General features: G+C 35.3%; 1 protein-coding gene across 11 annotated transcripts in view; it reads left to right on the top strand.

The window, feature by feature from the left end:
• The window catches only part of Rab3-GEF (Rab3 GDP-GTP exchange factor), a 138197-nt gene that overhangs the window by 52395 nt on the left and 58981 nt on the right, over positions 1-26821 (top strand). For 9 of the 11 annotated variants that reach the window (XM_071596590.1, XM_071596587.1, XM_071596589.1 and 6 more), the window contains exons 2-15: positions 5854-6947; positions 8632-8785; positions 9459-9666; positions 10916-11067; positions 11771-11912; positions 13643-13801; positions 14999-15130; positions 16509-16579; positions 17131-17254; positions 17802-17834; positions 22824-23300; positions 23803-23961; positions 24489-24699; positions 25145-25246. In XM_071596590.1, the coding sequence (XP_071452691.1) occupies positions 6650-6947; positions 8632-8785; positions 9459-9666; positions 10916-11067; positions 11771-11912; positions 13643-13801; positions 14999-15130; positions 16509-16579; positions 17131-17254; positions 17802-17834; positions 22824-23300; positions 23803-23961; positions 24489-24699; positions 25145-25246 (2422 nt within the window). In that variant the 5' untranslated portion in view covers positions 5854-6649. Of the gene's footprint in view, positions 1-1012; positions 1054-5853; positions 6948-8631; positions 8786-9458; positions 9667-10915; positions 11068-11770; positions 11913-13642; positions 13802-14998; positions 15131-16508; positions 16580-17130; positions 17255-17801; positions 17835-22823; positions 23301-23802; positions 23962-24488; positions 24700-25144; positions 25247-26821 lie in introns of those variants that run through there. The other 2 variants (XM_071596584.1, XM_071596586.1) reach the window with 2 other exon arrangements.

Here is a 26821-nt window from a genome sequence, read left to right as displayed (position 1 = left end):
CTGTTCATTCACAGGGCTTTGCCTTTCTCCAGTTGCGGAGAGCGAATGTTTTTGCCGTGGCAGGGAGTTAATCCACCGCCGAGCCCCTCCTTCCGGAGTGCTAGGACTTTTTTTATTCAGGGTTTTCTCCTCTTTTTTATGGGATTGGCTCCACCGCCTCTAAAGAAGCCCCCATCCCCTGCGTGTGATAAAGCTCTGACTCCTCTTCCCGGATCTGTACGGCAAGAGAGTACCACGTTGATAGTTACGATACCTCCGGTAACAGCCGTCGGCTTCAGTGGAGCACGCTCGTAGGCCATGCTATCCGGAGGTGGAGATGTCTCCGATAAGGTGATCCTCAAGGAGGGACGGTTTCTGGTGGCATTTCGCAAAAGCTTGGCTATATTCTGCCGAGTGATTCGGCGGCACTGGTGAAATTTTAACGACCCCTTCAGCGCGTTCAACCCGTGGAAAGTGAAAGGAACAGCAAAACGTATGTATATACCACCTTATTGGTCTTCTCCATTATCGTGGGCGAAGAGTTTCATCATGAAGGAGAATAGAAAAAAGGAAATATAAATGGAACGGCTTCCCAAACACTAACGAGAATTCTACGTACGTCGGAAGCCGAGCGGGGTGAAATTGGATCTTTTATTTGCCCACCAGTGTGTGTGTATGTACCACGGCGAAATCCGCTCCGAGATGGAATTTCCTTCCCCCCCCCCTTTCCCGCGAATCGCTCCGAGATGACACCATGCGCGCAAGGTCACTTACATGACACGGATCGATCGACGGGAGCCAAGTACGTATTTTGGGATGGAGCCGGAGCAGAGGCAGGCAGACCTTTGGGGATGCTATTACCTGAACGTAATCGATTTCATCGCCGGTGTTCCCCCTCCCACTCTCCAGATATTCCCTTTCACTCCTTAGATTGACGGATCTTCGGGATTTTTCCCCCTTCTTTCGGGACCTGCTTCCACACTGAGCGAAACCTTCTCATGGAATCCTTCGCAGGAAGCCATATTTTTTTCCGAGACAAGACGGATCCAAGTCGGCCAAGATAGGTGAACTTATGTAAGCATCTCGGTACCTGCTCGCACGTAAGTGCGCACAATATTTCAGTGGAATCATTTATGTTTAATGAATGCATTTGACAGTTATCTATGCACACATTCGAGTTGGTGGATATTACGAGAAAAGCTAAATTCTGTAAGGCTGAAGGCTTCATAGGGTTAAAATCGTAAATCTCTTTCTTTGCCGGTCACAGTCGTGATACAATTTATTATTTATTTTTAATATATGGGCTGGTAACATTTAGTTTTTAAGAAAATTCATATATAAATAATGAAGATGTTGATTATTGTTGTACCTGATCTTGGGAAGTGCATACATTTCCAGAGAGAGGACATTTTTAATTTTAGTTAGTTATCCTTCCAGTGCTCCCTTCGAGGCAAATAGCGCTTTGCCTTTGTATTTGAAAATTAAAATATGATTCATTACTTATTGAAGTTTTCCTTATTTGAATTCATGGCATAATTTTTAAACTTGACGCTTCCAAGCCAATATCTATGAACAAATATGTACATTTCAGTCCACATTCATCATCATCCCAGAGTTATACTTCCACTATCCTAACGCAATTGCACACTACGAATTGTTAGTTTCATTGTAAAATACTTTAACTCACTGACCAATTCTTTGGAAAAGATGGCAACCGCAATATAGCCAGGCCAAAAATCATCGCTCAAAGCGGTGCCGGAAAATGGTCCTAAAAATAAATTTTCCGGTAGCTGTAGTAAACCTAATTGAAATCAATTGAGCATGGCCTGAGGATTGAAAACTGATGGACGGCGGCTCTGCTTATACTGAATCACTACTGACTCAATATTTATACGATTATGTATATATATATATATACGAGGGTCATCCGGAAAGTAGTACCCGTTCGTGAAATAAAGACACAAAAGTAAATATTAACAAACATAAAAAATTTTATTTGAAAGAGGATACTTTAAACTACTTCTCAACATAATCTCCAAGCAAATTAAGGCATTTGTCATAGCGTGTGACAAGTTTCTGTATTCCTGCTGCATAGTCCTTCGCCGCCAGCTCATTGAGATACGCGAGGGACCCATCTTGCACAAATTTTTGCATAATGCAGATGGTGTTTAACAATTTCATGAACAATTGTTCGAGAAACATTGGGAAAATGCTCACAGATGTCATCAATTGTGACGCGCCGATCGTTCCTCACGAATTCGTCAACTGAGCTCACCAGTTGGTCTGTAATGACAGACGGTCTCCCCGAACGCTCATCGTCGTGTGTGTTCCCCCTCCCCATGTTGAAGTTGCGACACCACCGCCGAACAGACGACTCGTCCATTACATTGTCTCCATACACCTCCTTTAATTGGCGATGAATATCACATGGGCGAACGTTTCTTGCATTGAGGAATTTAATCACTGCCCTCACTTCACAACTGGCGGCGTTCTCAATTTTTTTAAACATTGTAAACAATCACAGAAACAACACAGGCAATGCTAGCGTCACGCAACTTGGCTCAGAGAAGGCAGACAAGCCACTGAAGCTATCTGACCTCGTCCAGCGGCTACTCGCGTCGTCAGCACTTCATGCGGCACGAACGGGTACTACTTTCCGGATGACCCTCGTATATGTATTAATATATGTATATGTATGTAAAAATATGTATGTGTGTGTATAGAAAAAATATAATAATATATGTATATGTATATATATATATATATATATATATATATATATATATATATATATATATATATATATATGTTAGTATACCGATGGTTTGGAAGCACTCACGAGAGCGATATAACACTTGGACAGCAGAATAGAACACAAAAATATGAATAGAAAACACGGAAAAGAACACATTACAGAAATTTTAGCTTTCGGCCTTCTCTTAGGTCTTCTTCAGGTTAGACTCCCCTGGAGAAGGCCGAAAGCTTAAACTTTTTGAAATGTGAGTATCGTTTCACTTGTTTTCTATTCATAATTTTGTGTTCTATTTTGCCGTCCAAGTGTTATTTATATATAGATAGGCTTTTTATGCTTGAAGTTCTCTCTGACCTTCCTGGAGTAAGAGAGTGATGAATTATATTCACTTTGTTCAATTATTCATTGTTACCGGATTCACTAAATTCAGTGTTGCTGTATTTCTTCTTCTTTGCTTCTCTCTATATTTACCAAACCTCTTGGGGTTATAAGTAATTTTATTTCTGCTTTTATGCTCCCTGGCTGTTTATTAAAATACCAATCATATGGTATGATTCAATGCTCAATGTCTCGCTTCATCCTCACGATCAGTCGATGACCCAAACGTAGGTGATGATAATTTCTCAAACAGTACTTATTAACTTCCTTTCATCACGCTTATGTTAAAGCTTAGTGAACGTCCTTTTTTGTGCATTAATACTTCAATTGGTGTATATCCTCTCAGTGCCTATGCAGTTAATCTTTCGATATACAGAAATAGCTAACACGACAGCGGAGGTAATTTCGCCTCGCAAAAACTTTGCTGAGAAATAGATCTAGACAGCGTAAAACCCATCTCCATATGGCAGCATTCAAACCAATATTACCTCGTGATTAGCTAGCAGGCGTCCACCTGGGTAAACAGGTCGACGAGGATGCTTGTTATAAAGCCCATAATATTCTTAAAAGGGTTTCTTTCCTTCTCTAGCTCAATCCAAAGGAGTTTTGTTTAGATATCTTACTCTCCATATTTGACTACTATTTCTGTGTCCACGAAAAGGTTCAGTTTGAACTTTTTAAAAGAAATGTTAAGTGGTTGCGTGGCATGCTTTTGAAAATCTGGGTTTTAAGAAGGGGGGGGGGACAAATTATGAAAAAAAAACTATAGAAATATTTCACTTGCACTGTGGCCAAAGTTGATTTATTTTTTAGCATTTAAACGGAAATGAGAACTAATCCTCCATAGTTCATGTGTATATATTATATATATATATATATATATATATATATATATATATATATATATATATATATATATGTATATATATATGTATATATATATGTATATATATGTATATATATGTATATATATGTATATATATATATGTATATACTATATATACAAATACATATATACACGAAATCCCGCCAAACGGCGAATAAATACTCATATATACAGAAACAGATATAAGGAAAATGGATAGGAACACACAAAGGACGAACACAATAGAGGTGGGGAAGGCGGAATCGAACGGATCACAAGAGTAAAAATATTTCCTTGACCGGGACTCGAACCTCGGATCTTTCCACTTGCCGGGCGGATGCTCTTAACCACTTGAGCTATCGAGGAAACGTAATTTACCATGGGATCTGTGGGTCTAATATGTCGCCAAGCACCCCGATTCTTTAGCCAAGAGATGGCGTCAGGGGGCTGTTTCACCCACCAAAGGAGAAATAGACAATACACAAGAGGAAAGGACAGTGGGTTAGAATTCATACAACATCGTACAGGAAAGGAACAGTGCGTTTCGTGGCACGCAGAGGTTCGAGTCCCGGTCAAGGAAATATTTTTACTCTTGTGATCCGTTCGATTCCGCCTTCCCCACCTCTATTGTGTTCGTCCTTTATGTGTGTTCCTATCCATTTTCCTTATATCTGTTTCTGTATATATGAGTATATATATATATATATATATATATATATATATATATATATATATATATATATATATATATACATAGTAAATGTTGATACATCGCCCGGCTCCCTCCAAGTGAGGGAGCCGGAGCACAAGTCTTTTGCCCCTTTATGAGGAATTGTAATATTTAGTATGCTCTTCGTAAGTTTTTGTTCTTCACAAGTCATATATTGTTCACTTTTAATTTATCCACGGGGAGGGTTTACACTTTTGGGGAGGGCCGTTTATACACCACGGCTTGGCCATTCATAAACTATGGCTCGTGAAAATAAAAGAGAAAGGGGACAGTGCATCGTGCAGTGATTTACGACGTGAGGCAGGGTCTCCTCCGCGTAGCCACATCGCCGACACCGCTTGTCCCCGTTGGTTTCCCAACGGCGACAGGCATTGAGCGGGAGTAGATCGAGCCGAGCCCTGAAGATGAACCTCCAATCACAGAACCTGATATATATATATATATATATATATATATATATATATATATATATATATATATATATATATATATATATATATACATATATATATATATATATACATATATATATATATATATATATATATATATATATATATATATATATATATATATATATATATATAAATATATATATATACATATATATCTATACATATATATACTAAATATGAATGTTATTTTGGAGATTAATTCCATCTCTATATTGTTTTTTATTTATTAATTCAAGTAACTTCCACTAGCACACTGGAAACTCAGATGCGTGTATTGTAGAGTGTAGACGAATCCATTTAGAGATACAACCATTAAGTTGTTCCTCACAAATTCCTTCCCAAATCCCAACGTATTTGATACACTTGAAGGTGATGTTGAATTGACGTAACCTTGATTGAATTACTTTGATGTCTGCCAGTGTTCCTCTGAAGTAATATGTAATCGATCGTATTCACAGTTCAAATCAAAAATCGGTTATACTTTCATAGATTAAGACCGGTGCATCTGAAGACGCTATCGAAAAATAGAACAATTTTCCTGCAGAGTCGGGAAAGCGCCTTAATCATTAGAGGGAATCATCCCATCTCGCTCGTCGGACATTGCCGTCAACTAAACTTATCGTTCTAAACTCTCAATAGATACTTTCAAGTATGAATTAATATTTCATGAGTTAATAAATTTTTTTCCTTGCAGTGGTCTAAAATGAAGAAATAACTCGGATGAAGGCAAATAAAATGGAAGGAGGCGCTGTCCAGCGACTCGTCGAATCACCAGAAGCGTACCTTTCGACGCCGTCAACCGGACGCGTGAGACTTATCTAGGAAGAAGGCAACCCTCACCCATTCTTCCCCAATGAAGACACCTGAAACTGACGTCAGATCATTCATGAGGCGTCGAAGGAGACGCCGGCGCTGTATACCAGGCGCCGTTCCAGACGTCACGTGACTCTCCAAGAAAGGATCAAACAATTTTTTCCTTTAGAACGTTCGATTTTATTTTACAAAACGGTCTCCGGCTAAGGCTCAGTAGATGGACTCTCTTAGTACTTGGACTTTATTGATGCACATTTTCTTGTAAAATATCAGAATTGGATAAGGTGTTAGGTCTATTGAATAAAAAACAAAACAACAAACGTTTGCCACCTGTGGGTCCAATAATAAATTCAAAGGTTTGTTGAAAAGAATTTCCGTTAATAGTCTTGGCTGTGATCACGTTATTTAACAAATAATAAAAAAAGACATTTGATTCGTGCTTCCTGATTAAATAGCCACTGTTTCTATAATAGTTGGCATTTAGCTTGATATTTGAACTGTGTGAAACTCTAAATCATTTCGTTTATCATCCCTATTTAGTTTTTCAAATAAAAGAGTTCCTTGGGCATGAATAACATCAAAGAGAGCCAAGATGTCTGTTTTAAAGATTAGCTCAGATATTTTTTGCCACGTGCATTGTTTGTCATAACTTTGGATCGTATTAGTGCATCTTCAAGATGAGTGACATCCAGAAGAAATTCTTTTGTCCTCGTCTGGTGGATTACCTCACCATAGTCGGGGCAAGGTCTACTCCTGGAAGAGTTAGTGGTAGTGGTGTGGGAACCGGAGGGGGTGGATCAGTCCAGTTGCCGGAGCTACTACGTCGGTATCCCCCCGACGATCACAAGGACTTCCCCCTCCCCTTGGATATGGTGTATTTTTGCCAGCCAGAAGGATGCATTTCTGTTGGACCAAGACGCACTGCACTGAGAGACGCTAACTCATTTGTGTTCACCCTCACAGAGAAGGATTCCGGTGAGTCGTGACTTAGACTATTTGCTGCATTCCATTTCTCAAGCTTAGAATTATTTGTCAAAGGAATTATTCAAAGAATTCGAGTAAATTAAGAATCAAAAGGAAGTTTGTGCCCATGAATTTATGTCATTCTGATAAATGTGAGACTTTCAAACTGTTAAATCATTCACGTTGACTGGGATGATTTTTGCATTGGAAAATTCTATGATTTTGTGAGAACAACAGTAAAGACAACAGACCCCGTAAAGTACCTGTTGTGCAGTTTTGGCAGTCCTTTGAATTTGTTCATTTGGATATTCAAATTAATTCAAGAACCTTTACCATATTCAACTAATATTAATCGTTTACCATTTGTAATGGGAGAAGTTCAATACATATTTTTTTCAAAATACTATTAATGTTAAAAATTATATTTTAACAAATTTTCAAAGCTAAGGGTATTGAGGGTATTCAACAAATATGTGCACATACGTACGAATGTTTGTCAATTGATGTTATTGGTTTTAATTATTATTTCAAATACAGGGTGGAGCAGAATGGACCTTCTAGATTTAAAAAAATACTGAAGAGCGCGCAGGTATATTAGCAGAGGGGGAGTAGTAGCGTTAGTTGGGGTAAACAACACAATTTTTAGTGATTACCATGCAGTGGTCTATGGGGCATCGAGGCTTTGTCGTAGAAACGTTCTTTAAGAACAATAATAGTTTGGTGGCGACGTCGAGGGCACTGTGGTCTAGCGATGAAGCGCACTGTCACCTCCTCGGCTCAGTAAATAAGCAACATTTTCGTTACTGGACGACTGAAAACCCTCGCGAACTTCACCCAAGGCCTCTTCATAGTCCCAAAGTGATAGTTTGGTGCGCTGTATCCTCCATAGGCATTATTGGGCCTTACTTTTTTGAATCTCGAGGTTCAACTGTCACTGTGAACTCTGTGCGCTATTGTGAGATGCTGGAGAACTTTTTACTCCACAAAATGGATGAGTATGGTGAGGAATATGACACGGAAGCCTTTTAGTTTCAACAGGATGGTCCTACGGCTCATATCGCCCGTCGTACACGCCAAATCCTCCAAGAACAATTTCCCGGCTGCCTGATCTCCCTTACGAGGGGATGTTCCATGGCCCTCTCACTCCCCGGGTTTGAGCCCATTGGATTATTTTACTTTGGGGATATCTCTAAGCTGAGGTTAACAAAGTTCAACCAAGGACCTTGGAAGCTCTTAAGTAGGCAATTACAGATGTAATCGCTGGAAAAACGAATAATAAATAGTATACAGAGAAGAGGTTTAGAAAACGTTATTGAACCACTCAACATGTGCATCGCTCACCAAGGTCGTCACCTAGATGAAATAATTTTTTAAATCCAATGAAAAAATGGTATTTAATGTAGTTTTCAGAAAGGAAACCTTATGTAATTATTTTGGTTGGTTTTTTACTGTTTACCCGTCAAACCAGGAAGTCCGTTCTGGCCCACCCTGTACTATACTAATACTGATTCTCTAGATTAGAGAATCCTTGTATATGCTGTTCCACAAAATGCATAGTCATCCATCTCCTAAATATTATTATTCATCCCAAGTATGTTTCATTAATTGATTTAAAAATAAGCGTTCCAAAGACAGTACTTTTTAATTTACAATCTGTCTCTAACCAATCATCAACTCAAAACAATTTTTATTTTAGGAAAGAGCCGCTATGGAATATGTGTCAACTTTTATCGGCCAATGGAGAGAGTTCCTCCCGTCTCAGGAGCGGCTGGGAGGCGGAGTTCATCCACTTTTCGCAGAGAATCATGGCGGAAGTCAATGGAAAAAAGTTCTGACTCTGCTTTTTCCAGGTATTATGCAATGGAACAAAGGCGTGAGTGCTGCTTGAGAAGTTGATGTGGAGTGGATAAAAACAGTTTTTGGGTTAATTCCATGTTTATTTACACTTTAATTTGAGTTGATTAACAAACATTTTTTTCTTTCAAATGATACATCTTAAAGGGTTGTTGATATGAGTTCATATTGACTAGTGATCTTATAATAACACATAATGATCCCAATACTTAATGTGAGGTAAATTAAAGTTATTTATTGGATTATTAGTCTCAACAATTTGATCAGTCTGGAATGTGACTTTCAAGAATAGTAATTGTATTTCATCATTGAATAATAAATCACTCCACGCCTTTTTTGTTCCATTATATGTTATATGAGGGTTTAAGTCTTGATAAGTATTGCCTCCCCAATCCCCATACATGTACATAAGCTCCTGAAGTTGTTTTGAATGCCCCACAGCCTGAATAATGGCTTCTAAAGCTTATGGATGAGCTTCAGTTTCAATACGGATTTTTCTTATTTATTTTTATTTGACTTAAAATAGAAGCATACCTTAATGTTCAGTAGTATTTTAAAAGCAGTGGCTGAAAAGGAGAAGTCTTTGGATGGAAGTAGGCAATTCAGTATATGTGTGCAACTTCATCCAAGTTCCACATTTTTGCAAAACTCTTTTGCTGAAATATCCAGTGACTACCGGAGCAGCAATGTGGCTCCAAGTGACTCAGACAGGGACTGTCCCAGCAGGAGGGACTCGGAAGCATCAGCTGTCACTCACCACCAGCACCAACTGCATCAATCAGCTGGAGCACCTCGCCTAGGTGTCACTATTCCTAGCAATGACTCCGAGAGTGGAGGATCTCATTCACCATCACCGCGAGCTAGTCGAAGGAGACAGGTGATTATTTCTAAGATATTCAATTTCAATCCAGGAATAAATGCAAATTTATTTAATGATTGATATAATTGCAATTGTGCAATTGTCCTGGTGGCAACGATCAAGTCTGGTCAATGGTTACTCTTACAATGCACATACTATACATACATACACAAGAAGAACAGATATGAGACAAAATGCTCTTATATACAATGACACTTGAGATTACCAACCGCACCTTTACCTTCCTTTCACAAGGGCTAGGCTCACACCATACCTACAATGCTTTGTCAATCGCCGCACTCCGTCCATAATCGCACCCTCTTCAATTTCATATAACGTTAAAATCATGCACTGAAAACTCATCATTCACTTTTGCAATACAACTTATCACGCCGTGAAAACCACATACAAACAATATTTTAAAGAAGTACAATAGTATAATAATCACTGAGCCATGAAGTTTTTCACCCAGTGGCTGCTTTACACTTATTCTTAAAAATCCTAAAATTCAATGGAAAGGGCTCAAACAAAGCTCCTGGCAGCTGGTTCCAATCAGTAATGGTTCTGTTCCTAAAAGAGTATTTTTTTCTGATTTGTTTTTTCTGCTTTTATTTTTATTTTAAAACTGCTGTCATTTTTTTCCCTTAAAGTTTGGTTTTTCTATCTCTTTCCATAAATCTTCCAACGCTTTGTCATTTTTAACAATTCTATACATTGCAACTAACCTACTCCTTTTTCTCCTATTTTTCTTATCATGAGTGGCTGCAGATTTTACAAAACTCAGCATTTCAAATTGTAATCAGTAGCCATTTAAAGGGAAAGGTGACTGAAACTGTAACACAGTGCTATGAACCAGTTTACTTGGTTTCATTTCTCTGTAATTCTAATAACTGGTCGCCAATTTTTCACCTAGGGCTCTCAATGCTTAAGGAATATTAGTCAGGGTACTTCAACTTAAAATATATATCCTGGACCTTTCCCCTTCTGGTAGCCAAGGGTCAGTTCACTAACCACTCCACTACTCTTCTATGGACTGATACTATGGCAAAGCCAAGTTCAATACAGTTAGACTAGTCATCCATTTCTATGGTTGTATGTTATTCTGAAGTTTTAACTTCCAAAGTAACCTTAAAAGAAAGGTCTTTTATACCACTTTAAGTATGAAATTTTAGTTCAATTTCATTTGTATATGACTCAATTGAATAAAATTTCTTGAATTCATGGCACCATGAAGGAACTAATTTATGGAAAATGTTTTTATTTTCAGAGAGTGCGGAATCATTCATTAACTTCACTCTGCCTTCTTTCTCATCATCCTTTCTTCTCTATCTTCCGTGAGTGCCTCTTTACCCTTAAGAAGCTAATTGATGCATGCAATGATAGTATCACACCTGGCAGAGGATCAAGGCAGATTGTCAGGTTAGTAGAATGGATCATGCTAATGAGTAAACAGGATAGTATATTTGCATTGAGAGTATCAGTAAAAATCTTGGACTTCTTCTTTTTAATGCAAAATATGAATGTTTATTGTCCTTATCAAATGCAAATGTATTCAGTAAAATCTTTTATTTAAATTAATCCGTTAACCAATTGAAATCAATATAAGAGGAAGCCTCATGCCAAATTGAAGTTTGAAAATATTTTGCGTTTCATAAAGTTATTCATGCAAACTGCTGGAATATATTTAAATAAATAAGAGAAGGAATAAATAAATATCCCTGGGCAGCTCTGCTCATGTCCCTAGATTTACATCTACCACTTCCAAATTTAAACTACCATTCGATTGTCAACATTTGCAAATCCCATTTAACATTTAAACCAGAATAATTTATTTTTGAAAATCAAATCTTTAGTTAAAAAGAGATCCATAAACAGTTTAACTTAAGGTAAATTTTTATAAGAACCTCTCATGTCAGTTGAAGGGAAACAGATTCCAAATATACTGAAAATTTAATACCTCTAAAACTTCATGCCAAGTTTTAGGAGATGAATATTCATCGATTTCAGAATGTATTTCACACAGATGACTCATATTTCATATGACTTTTGCTGCATAGAAAAAATTTCAATTGGAAAAAAATTGATTTCTTTCATTTCCCCCTGTTCATTTTTGTGCCTGCAGGGATACTGTTTGGAGTGTTCTAACTGGTAAAGCTCATGAGGGTACCCCATCTATTGTTCTTCATGATGTTCGAGAAATTGAGACATGGATTTTGAGGCTTTTAAGTGCTCCTGTTCCTGTGCCTGGGAAGACCAGAGTAGAGGTATTTTTACACTTCTATTTTTATATAGTAAGAGCTGGAAAGACCTTTTAAATTAAAGAGATGATAAATGAAACAGTTTCTGGCGTCACTTGGTGGAAATTCTTCATATTGAAATTAAATTTAAAACACTTCGCTTTTCCACATAAAAAACTTTTATTTACGACCTAGGTTTCGTTATGGTATACCTGATGATGTTATACCATAACGAAACCTAGGTCGTAAATAAAAGTTTTTTTAGCGGAAAAGCGAAGTGTTTTAAATTTAATTTCAATAAAGAGATGATGCCATAATTGGTGGCACCTTGGCCATTTTCTCGTAATACATAATGTCACACTTTTTTTTCCATGTTTGGGTAACATTCTAATATGGAATGAAGGCTTTCATAAATAAATAGACCTTATCACTAACTATGTTCCTAAAATATTGCAAGCTAATACCATGTTAACAGTAGATATTTTAAAACATTGGCATACATTTAGGGCATTTGTTTCACAGTTTATACATCAGTTTTTTCTTTACAGTGATCATTAACATGAGTTTTTAATATTTTAAATCTTTGCCTTTAAAACCTGTTTCATGTTTAGAGCTATTCTGTGGAACTAAACTTCAGGGAATTCCAAGGTTCACGTGTGGTCCAAGATGAGATCCCATTAGTCTCAGCCCATAGATCAATCTACCATAACCCTCTCCTCTCCCAAAAAGGCAATGAATCCAAGTGCGGAGGATAACGTACTGGCTTCCTACCGAGAGGGCTCAGGTTCGAATCCTGGTGATGATGATGCTGATGTCAGGTTTCTTGCCACCATTCCTCCTTTCCCATCCATCCCTAATAATGCAAATGACCTTAGCTGTCAGTCTCCTCCCCTAAAACTACTACGAATCGGAGTCATTGATCTCCCAGACTCTCAAAAATTTGTTGCAGGTATTTTTTCTCTACATGAGCATTAAATCAATGCATTAAGAATAATTTTTACAGTAAAATGAAGTGCTGTTGTATAATTTTCAAATCTCTCCTTCAGCAAAATATATATGTGGGACTACAATTAAGGTGCACACTATAATTCACTTCATGGAAGACCAGATCAATCTAAAAATTATGATGGGGATATATATATAAATGTCATTCATCTGAATACACAATTGCCAGACGATATGTAAAAAGAGCTGAATATTTTCCATGATCATTATTACTTGTATCAAACCATATTTACTTTTTCGTTTAAATTTTGATGTTTTCTAAAAATATGTTTGGCAATTTTTTTGCATTTTAGTGTATAATTAATGTTATCATTTGTAAATGTAAGCCAGGTACCATTATTTTTTTGTTTTGGGTATATTCATAATGCAAAGGCAATGTTCTATGGCATTTTATTCAGTGTTTATTGAGTAAGGAACAGTTTCTGTGAATTCAGAAACCTGAGAGAGGTATTGAAGAAATTGTTTTGAAATGTGCATTCTTTAAGTAGTTTTCCATATGCTGGCTCTTATTTCCATAAAGAATCAAATAAATAGTTGTGTCATACTTGGAAAAGAATGAAAGCTAGTGAATGAAATTTTCCTCATGAAAAACTTAATTTGTCTTGAGGTGGCGTCTTTAAAATGAATTAATTAAATAATCATCTTATGTTTCATTATGCATGCCAAACTTGGTCTTTTATCTCAATGTTGCTAACTACCAATAAGTTTTTATAATATGAATAATTTTCTACATTTTTTTTGTCATATTTCAGGTGGAAATTTTATCACAAACCCTTTGTCCGCCCCTGACATTTGCTCTCCCTGACCACACTCGTTTCTCTCTCGTTGACTTCCCTCTTCATCTACCCCTAGAGTTACTTGGAGTTGAAACATGTCTCAAAGTCCTGACGCTTATTTTACTTGAAAATAAGGTAAGGTTAAATTATGTACATATTATTGTTTTGTTCCTAAATCTATGCTTGATGCAGTTTCATCATCATTACAATAATTCATCTCAACCTTTTCAAAGATGCTGCAAATTTTGCTGTGAACTAGATACTGCAAATTAAAAGAGAAAAAGTAAAATGGGAGAGTAGTTATTTGAGATAGAATGGCTGTAGGGACATGGATTCTACCACTCTTCATTTTCAGCATCATACTTTAGGTCATACAAATGTTTTGCCTGAGTTTTTGAAAACTCCTTCACTGGAATTGAGTGGCACACCTCCAATTTTGAACTTAGTCATCAGATTTTTTAAATGATTTGTTGTTTCCATTTTAAATGACCCACTTTTGAATAGGTGCTCTGTTAAAAGCCATATCGACCACCAGCTGCTGTTTGCAGATTCTTTTCCAGACAATTTGGTTTTTTTCTCTCCTCTCTTCAAATCCTTTTATTTTTGTGGAGGATACTACCTGGTCTCACTATATCAATTCAACTTTCACCAAGGTATAATAGAATAGGACTCTAATCTCAATTACAATCATATCTGGCAGGCCTGGTGTCTTATGTGTGAAAATTGATGAAAATAGATGCCTTAATGGTTATGGTAAAAATTTTGATGAGATGGGGCTGAAAGTAGTTCTGTCTTGTTGACCAAATAACTACAGAGTGTACTACAAGAGTGTGTTTCCTCATACCTAGTCGAGGCCAGATACCCCCTGTTGATTCATCATAGATTAAGAGCAGATGGAATGAGTGATCCTTAGAGACAGCTATTTATTTGACCAGGTTGTGAACAGGGAAATTGAATTATCAGCTAAGAGTATCAAGATCCTAGATGAAAAATGGTTCACCATCATCAACAAGCATGGTATGCATTTTTTAACTTTGTGCTTGAAATAAAAGTATCTTTTTTTTTATTCTTGTAAAAATGTCTCGGAAAATTATTAGGATTGCATACATACTTGAATAGAGTAGCCTATTCATATATAAGTGAAATAATACAAATGATGAAGTGCATAATCATTTGTGATCCTCCATAATTCCACCAGTTTCGGATGACAGATATTGAAGATATGCAACTCTTTGCTTTTGAAAACTGGTAAATTGTAATTTTATTGTAAAATCGACCCTCTAGTTTCGCCATTTTATATAAAAATAAGCAATAATTTGTTTTTTGTCCTAGATGGTGCTTCAGTCCCGTGATTACAATGCCCTTTCTATGTCCGTGATGGCATTTGTAACTATGATCTATCCCCTGGAGTATATGTTCCCTGTAATACCACTTCTACCAACCTGCATGAATAGTGCAGAGCAGGTTAGTATGGAATGTATACTTATATCATAATTCTATGGTATTTATTTTAAATTTAAATTATAATGTTTAAAATTTAAATCTATATAATGTGTCTTTTTTACATAATAATCCAAATTGTGTAGTAATTTTAGTATACCATTATCATTAAACAAATTTATAGCACACGCAACCACTGCCTTGTTAGGTTGATGCTTTGTATGCATAATGTGATGCAATAGTTTCCCATAACCTCCACATTTAGCCTACTCTTTTGGACTTAACACTTTTCGCAGGCCCACAGAGTGTCTGTATGTTGAACAAGCAGGGGTTTAATTTTCAAATTGCAACTTTCATTGGCACAAAATAGTAGAGTGAGATGGCCTGCATTGGCTTGTGGTTGGACAAAGCATTCTCCTCTGCTGTTACATGTACATACATGTATTTGGTAGTTTCACTTCAGCATCTTATTCCAAAAGAGACCCGTCTCATCACAATTAAAGATCTGTCGTGGCAGGTAACCCTTAGAACACATGACCTCCCTTTTATACTCCTTTGGATGTTAATGATCCTGACATCTTCTTAATGAGGTTGGCATTAATAACTTTGGCCTTATCACAAATGATATTCTCATTAATAATGTCGCATTGCAATTGCTTTTCATTTATCCATATGAGGAACAGCCTTTCAACATCATTTAGAATACGTAAACCATTGCATAACTATTCTTGTCACTCCCTTTGAATCATCTATCTCCTCCTTAATCTTAATTTTGTCCTTGTTCTTGAGGATAGGACCAATTGCTGATGTAGACCAATTGTATGTGCATGCTAGTGCAGCCATGCTCACACCTTGTTCTTACATTTAAATGATTTTAATTGCCATTTCTGTTGATATTTTCATTCTCTTATGGCTGTCTTCTTGCAGAATTTTCTTTGGGGACATTTTTAAAACTATGCACCAAATATTATTAAACTTTGCACAAAAAAATCACAAATAATATTTCTTCACACACGTTAGGGATTATGTGTGAACACTAGCAACACAAATGCTATCGGTACAACTGCTAAACATGAACTGAAGCAACAGGCATGCAATCATTCCTGGATTTCCCCTCTCCTCATTACTCTTTATGCAAAGAGTTGCTCGTTAAGCAAGTCATTTTCTGTAAAAATATTTTTGCTTGTTGTACAAATTAATCACTATGTGAGGTGCTCGTTAAGTGAGGTTCAGCTGTAGTTGATGGTATACAATGTGATAATTCTACCAGTTAATTAATGAATACTCTTATTATTAATAGCATTAGTAGTTGGTTATATTGACCATTTGTTTATGATGTGCAGATTTAAAAACAACTCTATGTTTCCTTCAGTTCTCTCATCTGTTTTATTTCACCTTTCAGCTTCTTTTGGCTCCAACTCCTTATGTGATTGGGATACCTGCAAGCTTCTTATTATATAAGAAGAATTTTAGGTTAGTTATGTTCTATATGATCTCAAAAACACAGTCAACTCCAATTATTAAAGTACTATCTATGAAGTAGATCCTTGTTTTCAAGAGGTAGCTCAACCATGGCCTTCCTTATGAATTTAACGATGATAAATGAGATCCCTTGTTGAGCATGTTGCTACCTCTACAAACAATTATCCTTATATTGTGGCAACTGCTCAACAATCACATTCCCTTGAAAGGATCGAATACTTCATAAGAACTGTGTATTTTCTGCCCTCATTTGATTATCCCCACTCATCCTGACCAATTGTCATAAACAAAAGGAAAATTTCCCTCTCTTATGCAGCCTGTAAAGAATGCACAAATTTGAAAGGAAGCTCATTAAAACAAAACCAAGATCTTTTAATGACTAATTTACTGGAGAGAAATAGTAAAAAGCATTATTTCATTTAATAAGGTCCGAGTCCCACTGATTATATAATAAACTCTCCAAGACTAAGGAAGCAGACAATTGTTTCCTCATGCTTAAGTGACGTATGGCCATTCAAATGTGTTGTTTTTATTTATTCCAGGCTACCAGATGATGTCTGGCTTGTAGACTTAGATTCTAATAAAATAACTATGCCTTCAAATGGCGAAGAACTGCCTCCTTTACCAGAACCAGAGGGAACAATATTGAAAAATCATTTGAAACAGGTAATGAATGTGTCAAAGAACTGTAAATTATTTGTTCATATTTAATGCAGGATGATAGATTGAACCAATCATTTTTTTTAATGAATCTTAAAATGTGCAGTGTCTCAGAGTGGATAAATTGAAGTAAAAGTGAAATAGTTTTTTCTGTACAAAAGCATTGCATTCATTGAAACCCATAGTGAAGTAATTCTGTAATAATTTTCTAAACATGTCACACTTTCTTGCTTTCAAAAAGATGCTCTTCATCTCTAATGATGCACTACTATTATGCATTTGGCATATCAATAAGTGATTAACCTAATCTCAAGTGCACTATTGAGTTCTATTAAGAAAACACTCCAATATTTGAAATCACCACTGGTTTAGAATTTTTCTCTCACTGCTTGGCATTGACTTTCCTTTGACCAAGCAGCTTTTGGTAGGCACATCTACCAGCTAGTCTTTTCCATTTCTTTGGCTAAATATTCCTCAAAAATCATTAAGCTCTTTTTCTATCTCTCTCTATCTCTATCTCACTATTCTTTCACCTGTCTTCTTCACTTTTAAGGCTATGCAACTGATGGATGAGGGTGGCGACAGAGTAAATATAATTTTCTTCCTCTCAAAATATTTCTTTTTTTCGCTGCACAATGCATGAATTAAATTCTGCAGAAAGAACCTCAAAAATATGATAAATGAAGAATTGAACTCAATTAATATGAAAAAATCAACTTTTTAATAAACCTATGTGTGCTGCTTAAAGGACAGATGTATACATGACCTTTCTTCATCTTATAAATCATAAATTTTTCCTGACCCTGTAATATATGAAGCTAAATCCTCCATATTCATGTTTATTACATTTTGGGATTTAAATTGGTAAAAGGTTTTACTAATGAGGGGTTCAATTTTTGTCTTCTAAATAGCATTGTCCATGTTTAATCAAATAGTGCCCATTTCACAGTGTGACAGCCAGTATTTTTTAACAGGATAACTTTTCTCCATGCTATTAAAACTAGTATGTAATGTTTAAATTTTATCCGTATCTCTCTTGGGGTTTTGGAAGAAATGCCTTTAAATCACCTCACATTGGCTCATTAAGTATGTATATATTACACTTACAGTGATGTGATATCATTTTAGTAGCCAGAATTGATATAACTGCTGTCCAGGATATGAGTGATTGATGGTAAATATTTGTTTTTATTATGATTTACAAATGCCTGCTTTCAAATGAGCAACCATACGTATATATTAACTGGCTGAAAATGGCAAATAACAGCAGAAAATTACGATTTTGTTTCCCAAATGCAATTTCTGTATTTATCTATCCCTCAATTAGTTTTTTGATGTGCTACATAAGACACAAAGTAAATTTATTTCAGTGTTCACTCTCAGCATACACCTCTAACAGTATGATGACGGATTGTTGTTATTGTACAATAAACCAATATTCCTGTCTTTTAAGGCTGCACCTCTACCTGAGCATTCCTTTCAACAAAGTTATGTATTTCTGAAGTATATATTTTTGAGGTTCCACTGCATTATAAGAGTTTTCATAGGGATGGGTGATAATCCAGTTACTTTTGCAGTAGTGGCACCATGATTAAAGCAGAATAACTTTGTAATAAAAGACTTTTGTATTTCAGTTAAAGCACAGTAACATAATGCACATGTTATCAAGGTAATGCTTATGCTGTACATAATTTTTGCATTTTAGAATGATTAATCTGTAATGCAATAATGTAGATACACATATGTATTGGTATATTGTAGAGTTATCTTGAAATTGTTTAGAACATTTGAACTAAATTAGTATAAGTTTCGGATGGTATGTGAATTCTGTAATGCTGTAAATTAATTTAAATGATACATTTATTGCTATTTTCTTCTCAATTAGCGCAATTTTACTGTCCAAGGGTGTACAAGTGTTATGAAGTATACCTTCAGATCTCTAACAGCTGTTGAACTTCAGTTTTATAAAATTGGAGGTATCATAAAATTAGGAGCATCAGTGTACTGTTGTTTTTATTTTCAAACTAAGCCTAAGCCCATGGCTCAAATGTCAAATTAATTCACTCGCATCACAAAATAGAGATTTTGTACCTTATTGAATGAGCAGTGTAACCAAGACAGTGGATTCTTGATTTTACATAACTCTTCTGTTACTGTTATTGTTACTTTGATACTGTTCATTAGGATGATTGTTCGCATCACCTTATGTAAAACATAGATAATTTTTCAACTTTTTGTTGAGAAAGTTATCTTTCACATGCAAGTTACTCCCTGTGAAGATTCTGAGTCCATTAAAAATGTCTACGTTAAATAAAGACTATGATGCTTTCATGCTGCAGTTACAAATGAAATATTTAATACTACTTGTCTTTTCTGATTCCTTAGCTTAGTACTTTTTCATAGTTTAACCCCACATTGTATTAATATTACATGCTTGATTCTTACCAGAATACACACATTTTGAATCATTATTACCCATCACGTCAGACCGTCACCTAAGCAGAAAATAACTTTGGTACTTATTTGCTTTTGTGTTTAGGATAGAACATTCTGTTTTTCTGGACTTTCTTTGTTTTCTGGACCACCTTTTCTAAATCTCCCCCCAATAAAAATGCTTTACTATTACTGCTATCATCATTCATTGTCATTGATGCCTTACTCCTACTTCGCTATTGGCACCTTAACATCTTTTAAGTGATATAGTATTTTATAAATTTGCATTGAAAAAAAGATGCAATTAACCTGTTAAGCTTGCATTTCTAACAAAGAAAATTATAGTCATTTTGAAGACTAGAATGTTGGAAACATAAACATTACCCCACTCACAAATGTCTATTAATACTATAATGATTAAATTTGTACAGGTTCTGATTTTCAGCACTATAATAAAGGTGGCATACTAAAAAAATTAAAATAGAGACCTTTACTATGGTAATGAAAAAATCAGAAGCTTTACAAATTAAATTATTGCAGTAGCAATAGACATGTATTTATACTACCACGTAGAGTTTCATCATTTCTTTGCATTTTATTTTCTCATTTGCTGGCATTCTTTCACCCTCCTTCAATCTTCCAATAAAATGTCACCCCACTCTTGGTAAATACTTTACAAGTTCCCATTTCTGTATATTTAACATGATGACGGTGCAGAACATTTTGTCCTAAATAAAGTTCGTCTGAAAAGTATGTGATACTAGTTAAAAGCCCAAAAATATTAGTGTTAAGGCTTATATGACCTCTTTTCACTATGGGTGTTTAAGGAGGGAATGATAATCTGTGTCTATAGTGGCTGTGGTTTAAAGAATTAACAAATCATGAAAAATGATAATATTTGATTTCCATCTTCATATTTTCACTTGGGTTAGGATAAATGATGATCTGAACAAGAAATTTCAGTCTCAGTTGGATGAACTATTTTATAGTTTTACAACTATGGATCAGTTTAATTCCACATGCTCTACCCAGAATTTCCCACTAGTTTCATCATTTTTTTGGTTAGAACTAAATGTGTTTCCTGGGTTTTAGCTTTTGCGACTTTTTCAGAAATGCCAATTCCAATCAACCATCCGATCCAACAACCAACTACTGGACAAAACTCGAACCCCAGGGCTATGTGAAAATTCCCAAACATTTTTCTATGTATCCCAGTGTGTGAGTAAATCAGTTTTGGGATGAATATAGTTTCTTAATGCTTTAAATTTACATTTCTTGTTTAGAATGACCCCTATTGATGGTGTTCACATTTTTTGGGCTCCAAGAGCTACTTATGGCAGGACTAAACGGGCTCCAAAGGAAACACATTTGTACAGCACTATCCATTTATTTGAATGAGAATGCTACCACAGAGTTTCTATTGCTTAATCCAATTTTGTACTTGCACAATCAGAACAATTTGTACTTCTATTTTCCTGCACCTTAACTAGCATTACAACACATAATTTTTATCAAATGTTTTCTCATGTATGTTCTGACATTAGACTCCTCAGAAAACAAGTTCCTATAAAGATACGTTAGTGTTGGCATGTGAATGATTAATCCTATTGCACCTAAGAGTGTTTTTTGAAATTTAGTATTTAATGTAATATTGATTCTCCAATACTTCTGTATTTAGCCTGTTTATAAAGATGAATTCACGATTTTTATGTTAAATTATTACTGGTTTTGACAATAAAGCATTACCTTGTCAAAATTTTCTCAGCTAATACTTCAAAAACAGCAGTGATTTGACTGGATATACAGGACTGGATATACCTGTAGACTATTATTCAACTTTGAATGGATTTCTTTATTTTTTTGATAAAATTAGTTTCCAAAGCAAGATAATTGCTGAGTTTTACAAATGAATGAAAGCTTATCAGTGAAGATAATCATGAGTATATCTGGTATTTCAGTTGGGAAAATGATTTTTTTCCTCCATAAATCGTTAAGAACAATTTTTTAGCTATGGCATCTGATGCATAGATCACTTAGGGCAGTCAAAATCCACTTTGTACTGTGGCTACAAGGTAGAAGAAGAAATTAAACTCAAGTAACTTATAGTTTTGAATTTTATACTGCAATCCACTATAATCTCTCTTGTGTGCTTTAAAAAAGTATCTTATTACATAGGGTTCATTTTTAAAATCACAAAGCACACATTAACACAGACTTGCAAATTAAGAATATGCTAACCATATTAATTAAGTACATCCAAAATCCATAGTAAATTATTCAATCATAAATAACAAATTCTACATTTGTTTAGTTTTTTCATGACATCAATGATGTTCACTGGTGGAAATTTACTTCACTGGTCCACTTATACAATTTACATCACTGTTCAAAACTTATGCAGAAAATCAAACTGCAATTTCTCCATCCCTAATAGTCATTGAAACTTAATAAATCAAATGCAATCATGACTGATCAAAAGTTAACTGCAACCTTCAATTGTCCTGAAATTCACATATTCCATCATTATGTGACATTAGTCATTCCATCTTAACTAAATGCCTTATATTGTCTTACATTACATGTCTTAATCCAGGAAAACTTACTATTGTTATGAGGAAGATGATAAAAAAAACATTTTTATCATATTTACCATAAGCCTACTGTTTGCTACAGGCAATGTAGAATTTTGTAAGACTTATGTGATTTTAAAATTTTTATTGAAAGTATCAAAATTGATGGCATTTTATAATTTTAGAAATTCCTCCCAGCTGGTCTATCATCATCTAAGACAAGTTGAAATCCTAGTCAAGTCAACTTATTTCTATGGCTTGTTTATTTTTACTTTGATTTATTTCATTAAATTAAAGTACAACTTGCTACAGTCTAGAAACTAAAAAGTATAGTGCTAACTGAATGTCGAATCATCTCTAAATTTGAATGTTTGTTCGACCAAAAGCATAATTTTTATGCCTTGAATGCAATATCTTTCATAAAGTTCATTCCTCACATGACTGCTTTCAACATTTCCTAAACAAAAAATAAACAAGGTGAAAACCAGTAAGCAGTGAAGCAACAAAAAAAAAAAAAGGATCTGAGAGCACAATTGTGTGGACTCTAAAGTATGGTGATTTGTTTCAACCAGGGCCTGGCAGGGATGTCAATGGCTCCCACGCCCTTAAAAGATCCAATGGGTCAGGGGCAGGGTGACAATGGGAGGAACCTCAGGAAGGAAGTGGGTGAGATGACCCAATCACAGAGGCAGTCGCCTCCGTCACAGCAACATGCGGCACCCCACATGCAGACACAGATGGTGCAGTCACCACAGCAACAGTCAGTGCAGTCACAGCAGCAGCAGCAAATGCAGAGGATGCAACAGCAGCAGATGCACTACCAGCAGCAACAACAAATGATGCAGATGCAACAAATGCAGCAACAACAACAGCAGCAGCAACAGCAGCGCAGGGTCAGCATCGTTGGCATGATTGGGGGTATGGGTGGCGCAGGGGGGAGCCAAGGGAGTCAGCAGCAGCAGCAACAGGGCGCGGGGGCAGCTGTCTTCAACCCTTTCATCTATGGCAACGATGTGGACTCTGTGGATGTGGCCACCAGAATTGCAATGGTGCGTGATTTCACTACTTGCCCACTTTTGAGTTTTCAGTTGCCTTCACAGAGATGTGGAACTATGAGTAATTTCCATTTATAATATTTAATCTCGTTTCAATGGAATAATAGATATTAGTAATTTGCTGACAATTGTACCATTCCAATGCTAAGCTACAAGCGACATAGATTTCATTAGAACACCACATGCAAATGCACTCTTAATAGTCATGGAATATTTTAAAAGTGGAATTGCATGCGCATGAAGGATCCGCATAATATTCAAAGTTCAGGATATTCTTATGACGAATAAAATGCATGCTTTGGCAAAATTTTTTTAACTCATGAAAATATATATTACAATGTTTATCAGGTTGATTACATTGTTGTGCCTGTATATACCAATTCACAAGCTAGTTGTGCAATTAGTTTGTTTTTTTTCTTTTTCACAAATTCATTTAAAAAAAGTATAAATGAAGCAATTTTTTAATGGAGAAAACATCAAATTTTATTCTTTTCAGGTCAGATTCTTCAACTCGCAGAATATCTTGGCCAACTTCACAGAGCACACCCGTACCCTAAGGCTTTACCCCCGCCCAGTGGTGGCATTTCAAATCAACAGTTTTCTTCGATCACGTCCTCGTACTTCCCATTTTCTCAACAGATTTGCTCGTACTCAGGTAAATTGTATTTCAATGCTTGTCCTCTTAAATGAAATTTTTCATGCATCAGAAGATAGGTTTGCATGTGCCACTAAACTAAGAGATTTTATAGTAATGCACGTTGAAGGTTTGAAATTGATTACTGACATGATATGCTACTTAGTTGAAAACAATTTAAACTGATAAAAAATATATTCACGAAGACTTATCTACTCTCATTTGAGTTGAGTGTGGGCCTTATTAAAAAGACTTTGTCCTAGCCATGTTTTCTGATTATTTTTGCATCCTTTTCCCATCATCATGCATCAAAATTTTCCCAAGTTTGGCTTTATGCCGATTTTTATAATGTTGAGTAATTTTTTTTATGACAATTTTCATTTTACATGCTTTTCATTGTGTTGCTGTTCCTATTGCCATTTCATTAACTCTTAGTTACTCATAAATGACTGTGCTAAAAATATTTTGAATTCATGACTTTTTAATGTTGGTAATTATGAAATTTAGTCTTTCAATTTGACTCTTTCTTTGTTTGTTTTTTTCTCCAGGCAGTGGAATTCCTTGCTGAATGGTCTTTGACTCCTACCAATGTGGCCTTCTTACGAGTGCAGACAGGGGTTTTTGACCCTGTGCAAATTGGGGATAAGCCTAAATGGTATTCTCACACTTTAGAGCCAATTTGCTTTCCTGTCTGGGATGATGGTAGCTCTCTTTCTGGTGCCCTTAAGGCTGCTAGACATGCAGAGAGTCAACCAACTGGTAAGTCAACAAGCTTTGCCAATTCGGAATCAATTTGAGGCTCTCTAACATTTTTACATGGGTTATTTAAAGACATTCAGAAGTATTTTACGTTAAAACTAAAATGAAAAGGTTTTACTTGGTTACGACATCAATCATTTATAATTTATTGCGAGTTATTTATTAATTCCTCAGATTTAAATTAACCCTGTCTCAAAGTTTTTCATTTACATATTGATTTCTTGAGTGGTTTCATTACTATTTTAAAGTAACAATATTGTGTTAAAAATATTTTCACATATGTACACATTTTTTTCCAGCATATAATTTTGGGTAGAATTGGTTCAAATATTTACTCAGAGAATTTTTAGTTCATTTTGTTCCATGCCTACAGATTTATATCATATATGAATGGAAGTTTTTGATCAACTCAAAACTTTCTCTGATTTTTAAATTTTTTTACCAGATGAAAGTGGATCAGATTCAGATGGTGCTGAAAGTACAAGTTCCTCATATTCATCCTTGAGCGACTTTGTGTCAGAGCTTGTATCGTCAGACCTGTCACCAAGTAAGTCAATTTGAAATTTCGATAAATTTTCAGCTCTTCGTTATGTACTCCGTGGCTCTCTGTGGCATATGCATATGTTAGTAGTGGGTGTATTTTCCTTGGCCAGAATTCAAACCCTGATCTCTTGGTGTCTGGTTGAGTGCTCTAACCAATTATCTAATGAGGCATTCTCTTGCCCTTCAAAATTAAATTGTCGAAGGTAAAATATCATAGTGTTTTGAGTTTGGTTTTAACCTCATGGACTGTGGTGCAATGCCCACATCTATGACTACCTGTGGCATTGTATGCATAGTATCTTGTCGTAATATCTTGTTCCTTCATAGCCCCCAATACTTTGGAGTGTAATAGGGCACCTCAGCAGCTTAACTGGCTAAAGCACTCCACCAGACATAAAGGAATCTGGGTTTGAATAATGGTCAAAGTGAATGCTTTTTACACTCTGAAATTGCTGCATTTTAATCTACCATAATGAATTTTGATTAATTTTAATTAAAAAACAATTGAATATATATTCTATTGTGAAGTATAAATTATGATGTTCCAAGGTAGGCTGAGGTAAATTATGGGTTATGAGGGTAACTTAAAGTCTGTGGATGTGACAGGTTATTAAATAATTTAGTGTCAGGTATTTTCAAGAAATATTGAGTTGACATGCATTGTTTCAGTAAGGCTATATTATACTCATAACATTGGAGTTACATTTCAAAAGGATTTATTGTTTTACAATAGATTCATAACCCCATTAATCATTAGCAAAATGCATTCACTCAATATAAAGCATTAAATTAAATTTTATTTCTCAAAAATAGGGTGCACTGATTATAATATAGCGCTCTATAATAACACTTTTATCCGCTCCATAAATATTTCATAAAAGCTCCATGAATAAATACGTCCTTCCCTAAATATCATAATGTAATGCTTAGCCAATTAATACCTATTTAAGAATGTATGAATGGAAAAAATTGTCTGATTGGATTCCTCAAGTATTTTTAAGCCAAGAGTTATTTGATATATGATTCATGATTTCATTCATTGGAAAATTTCCAGCTTCGCACATCCCTGATACCATCCATAGTGATATTCAGAGGTGGTAATCATGCATACAATTGATAGAAATGGCATAATCTTCTTTCTAATTAATGAAATCATCAAATAGCATTGGTTTTAGATATAACAAAATTTTTCACTTTTCCGACTCTTCCTCTCAATTTACCTTCCACTACCTGTCTTCACATGATAATTTAAATGATCCAACAAGTTGCTAATTTTGAATAATTTAATACCAAATTAAGAATATGATTAAACTGATTTTTTGACACTGTGGTCTAAACATCTAAAATTTCATCCTACAAGGAATGAGAGGTGAAAAATGTTATGCTTACATTATTAAATATTCAAACTTGATAATCTGAGTAAAATTTGCATTATAATTTGAAATTGAAAAAATATATAAAACCAATCATTATTTATAATTAATAATACCCTTATTGTGAATATCTGGGTAAAAAAAATCCCAGAGAATATGGTATCCTTCATAAAGAATCTCCATAAAGAAGAGTTATCACACAAGTA

This window comes from Hetaerina americana, unplaced genomic scaffold, assembly GCF_022747635.1.
Source record: "Hetaerina americana unplaced genomic scaffold, ioHetAmer1.1.p SCAF_8, whole genome shotgun sequence".
Taxonomy (NCBI): domain Eukaryota; kingdom Metazoa; phylum Arthropoda; class Insecta; order Odonata; family Calopterygidae; genus Hetaerina; species Hetaerina americana.
This window is presented reverse-complemented; position numbering and strand designations above follow the sequence as displayed.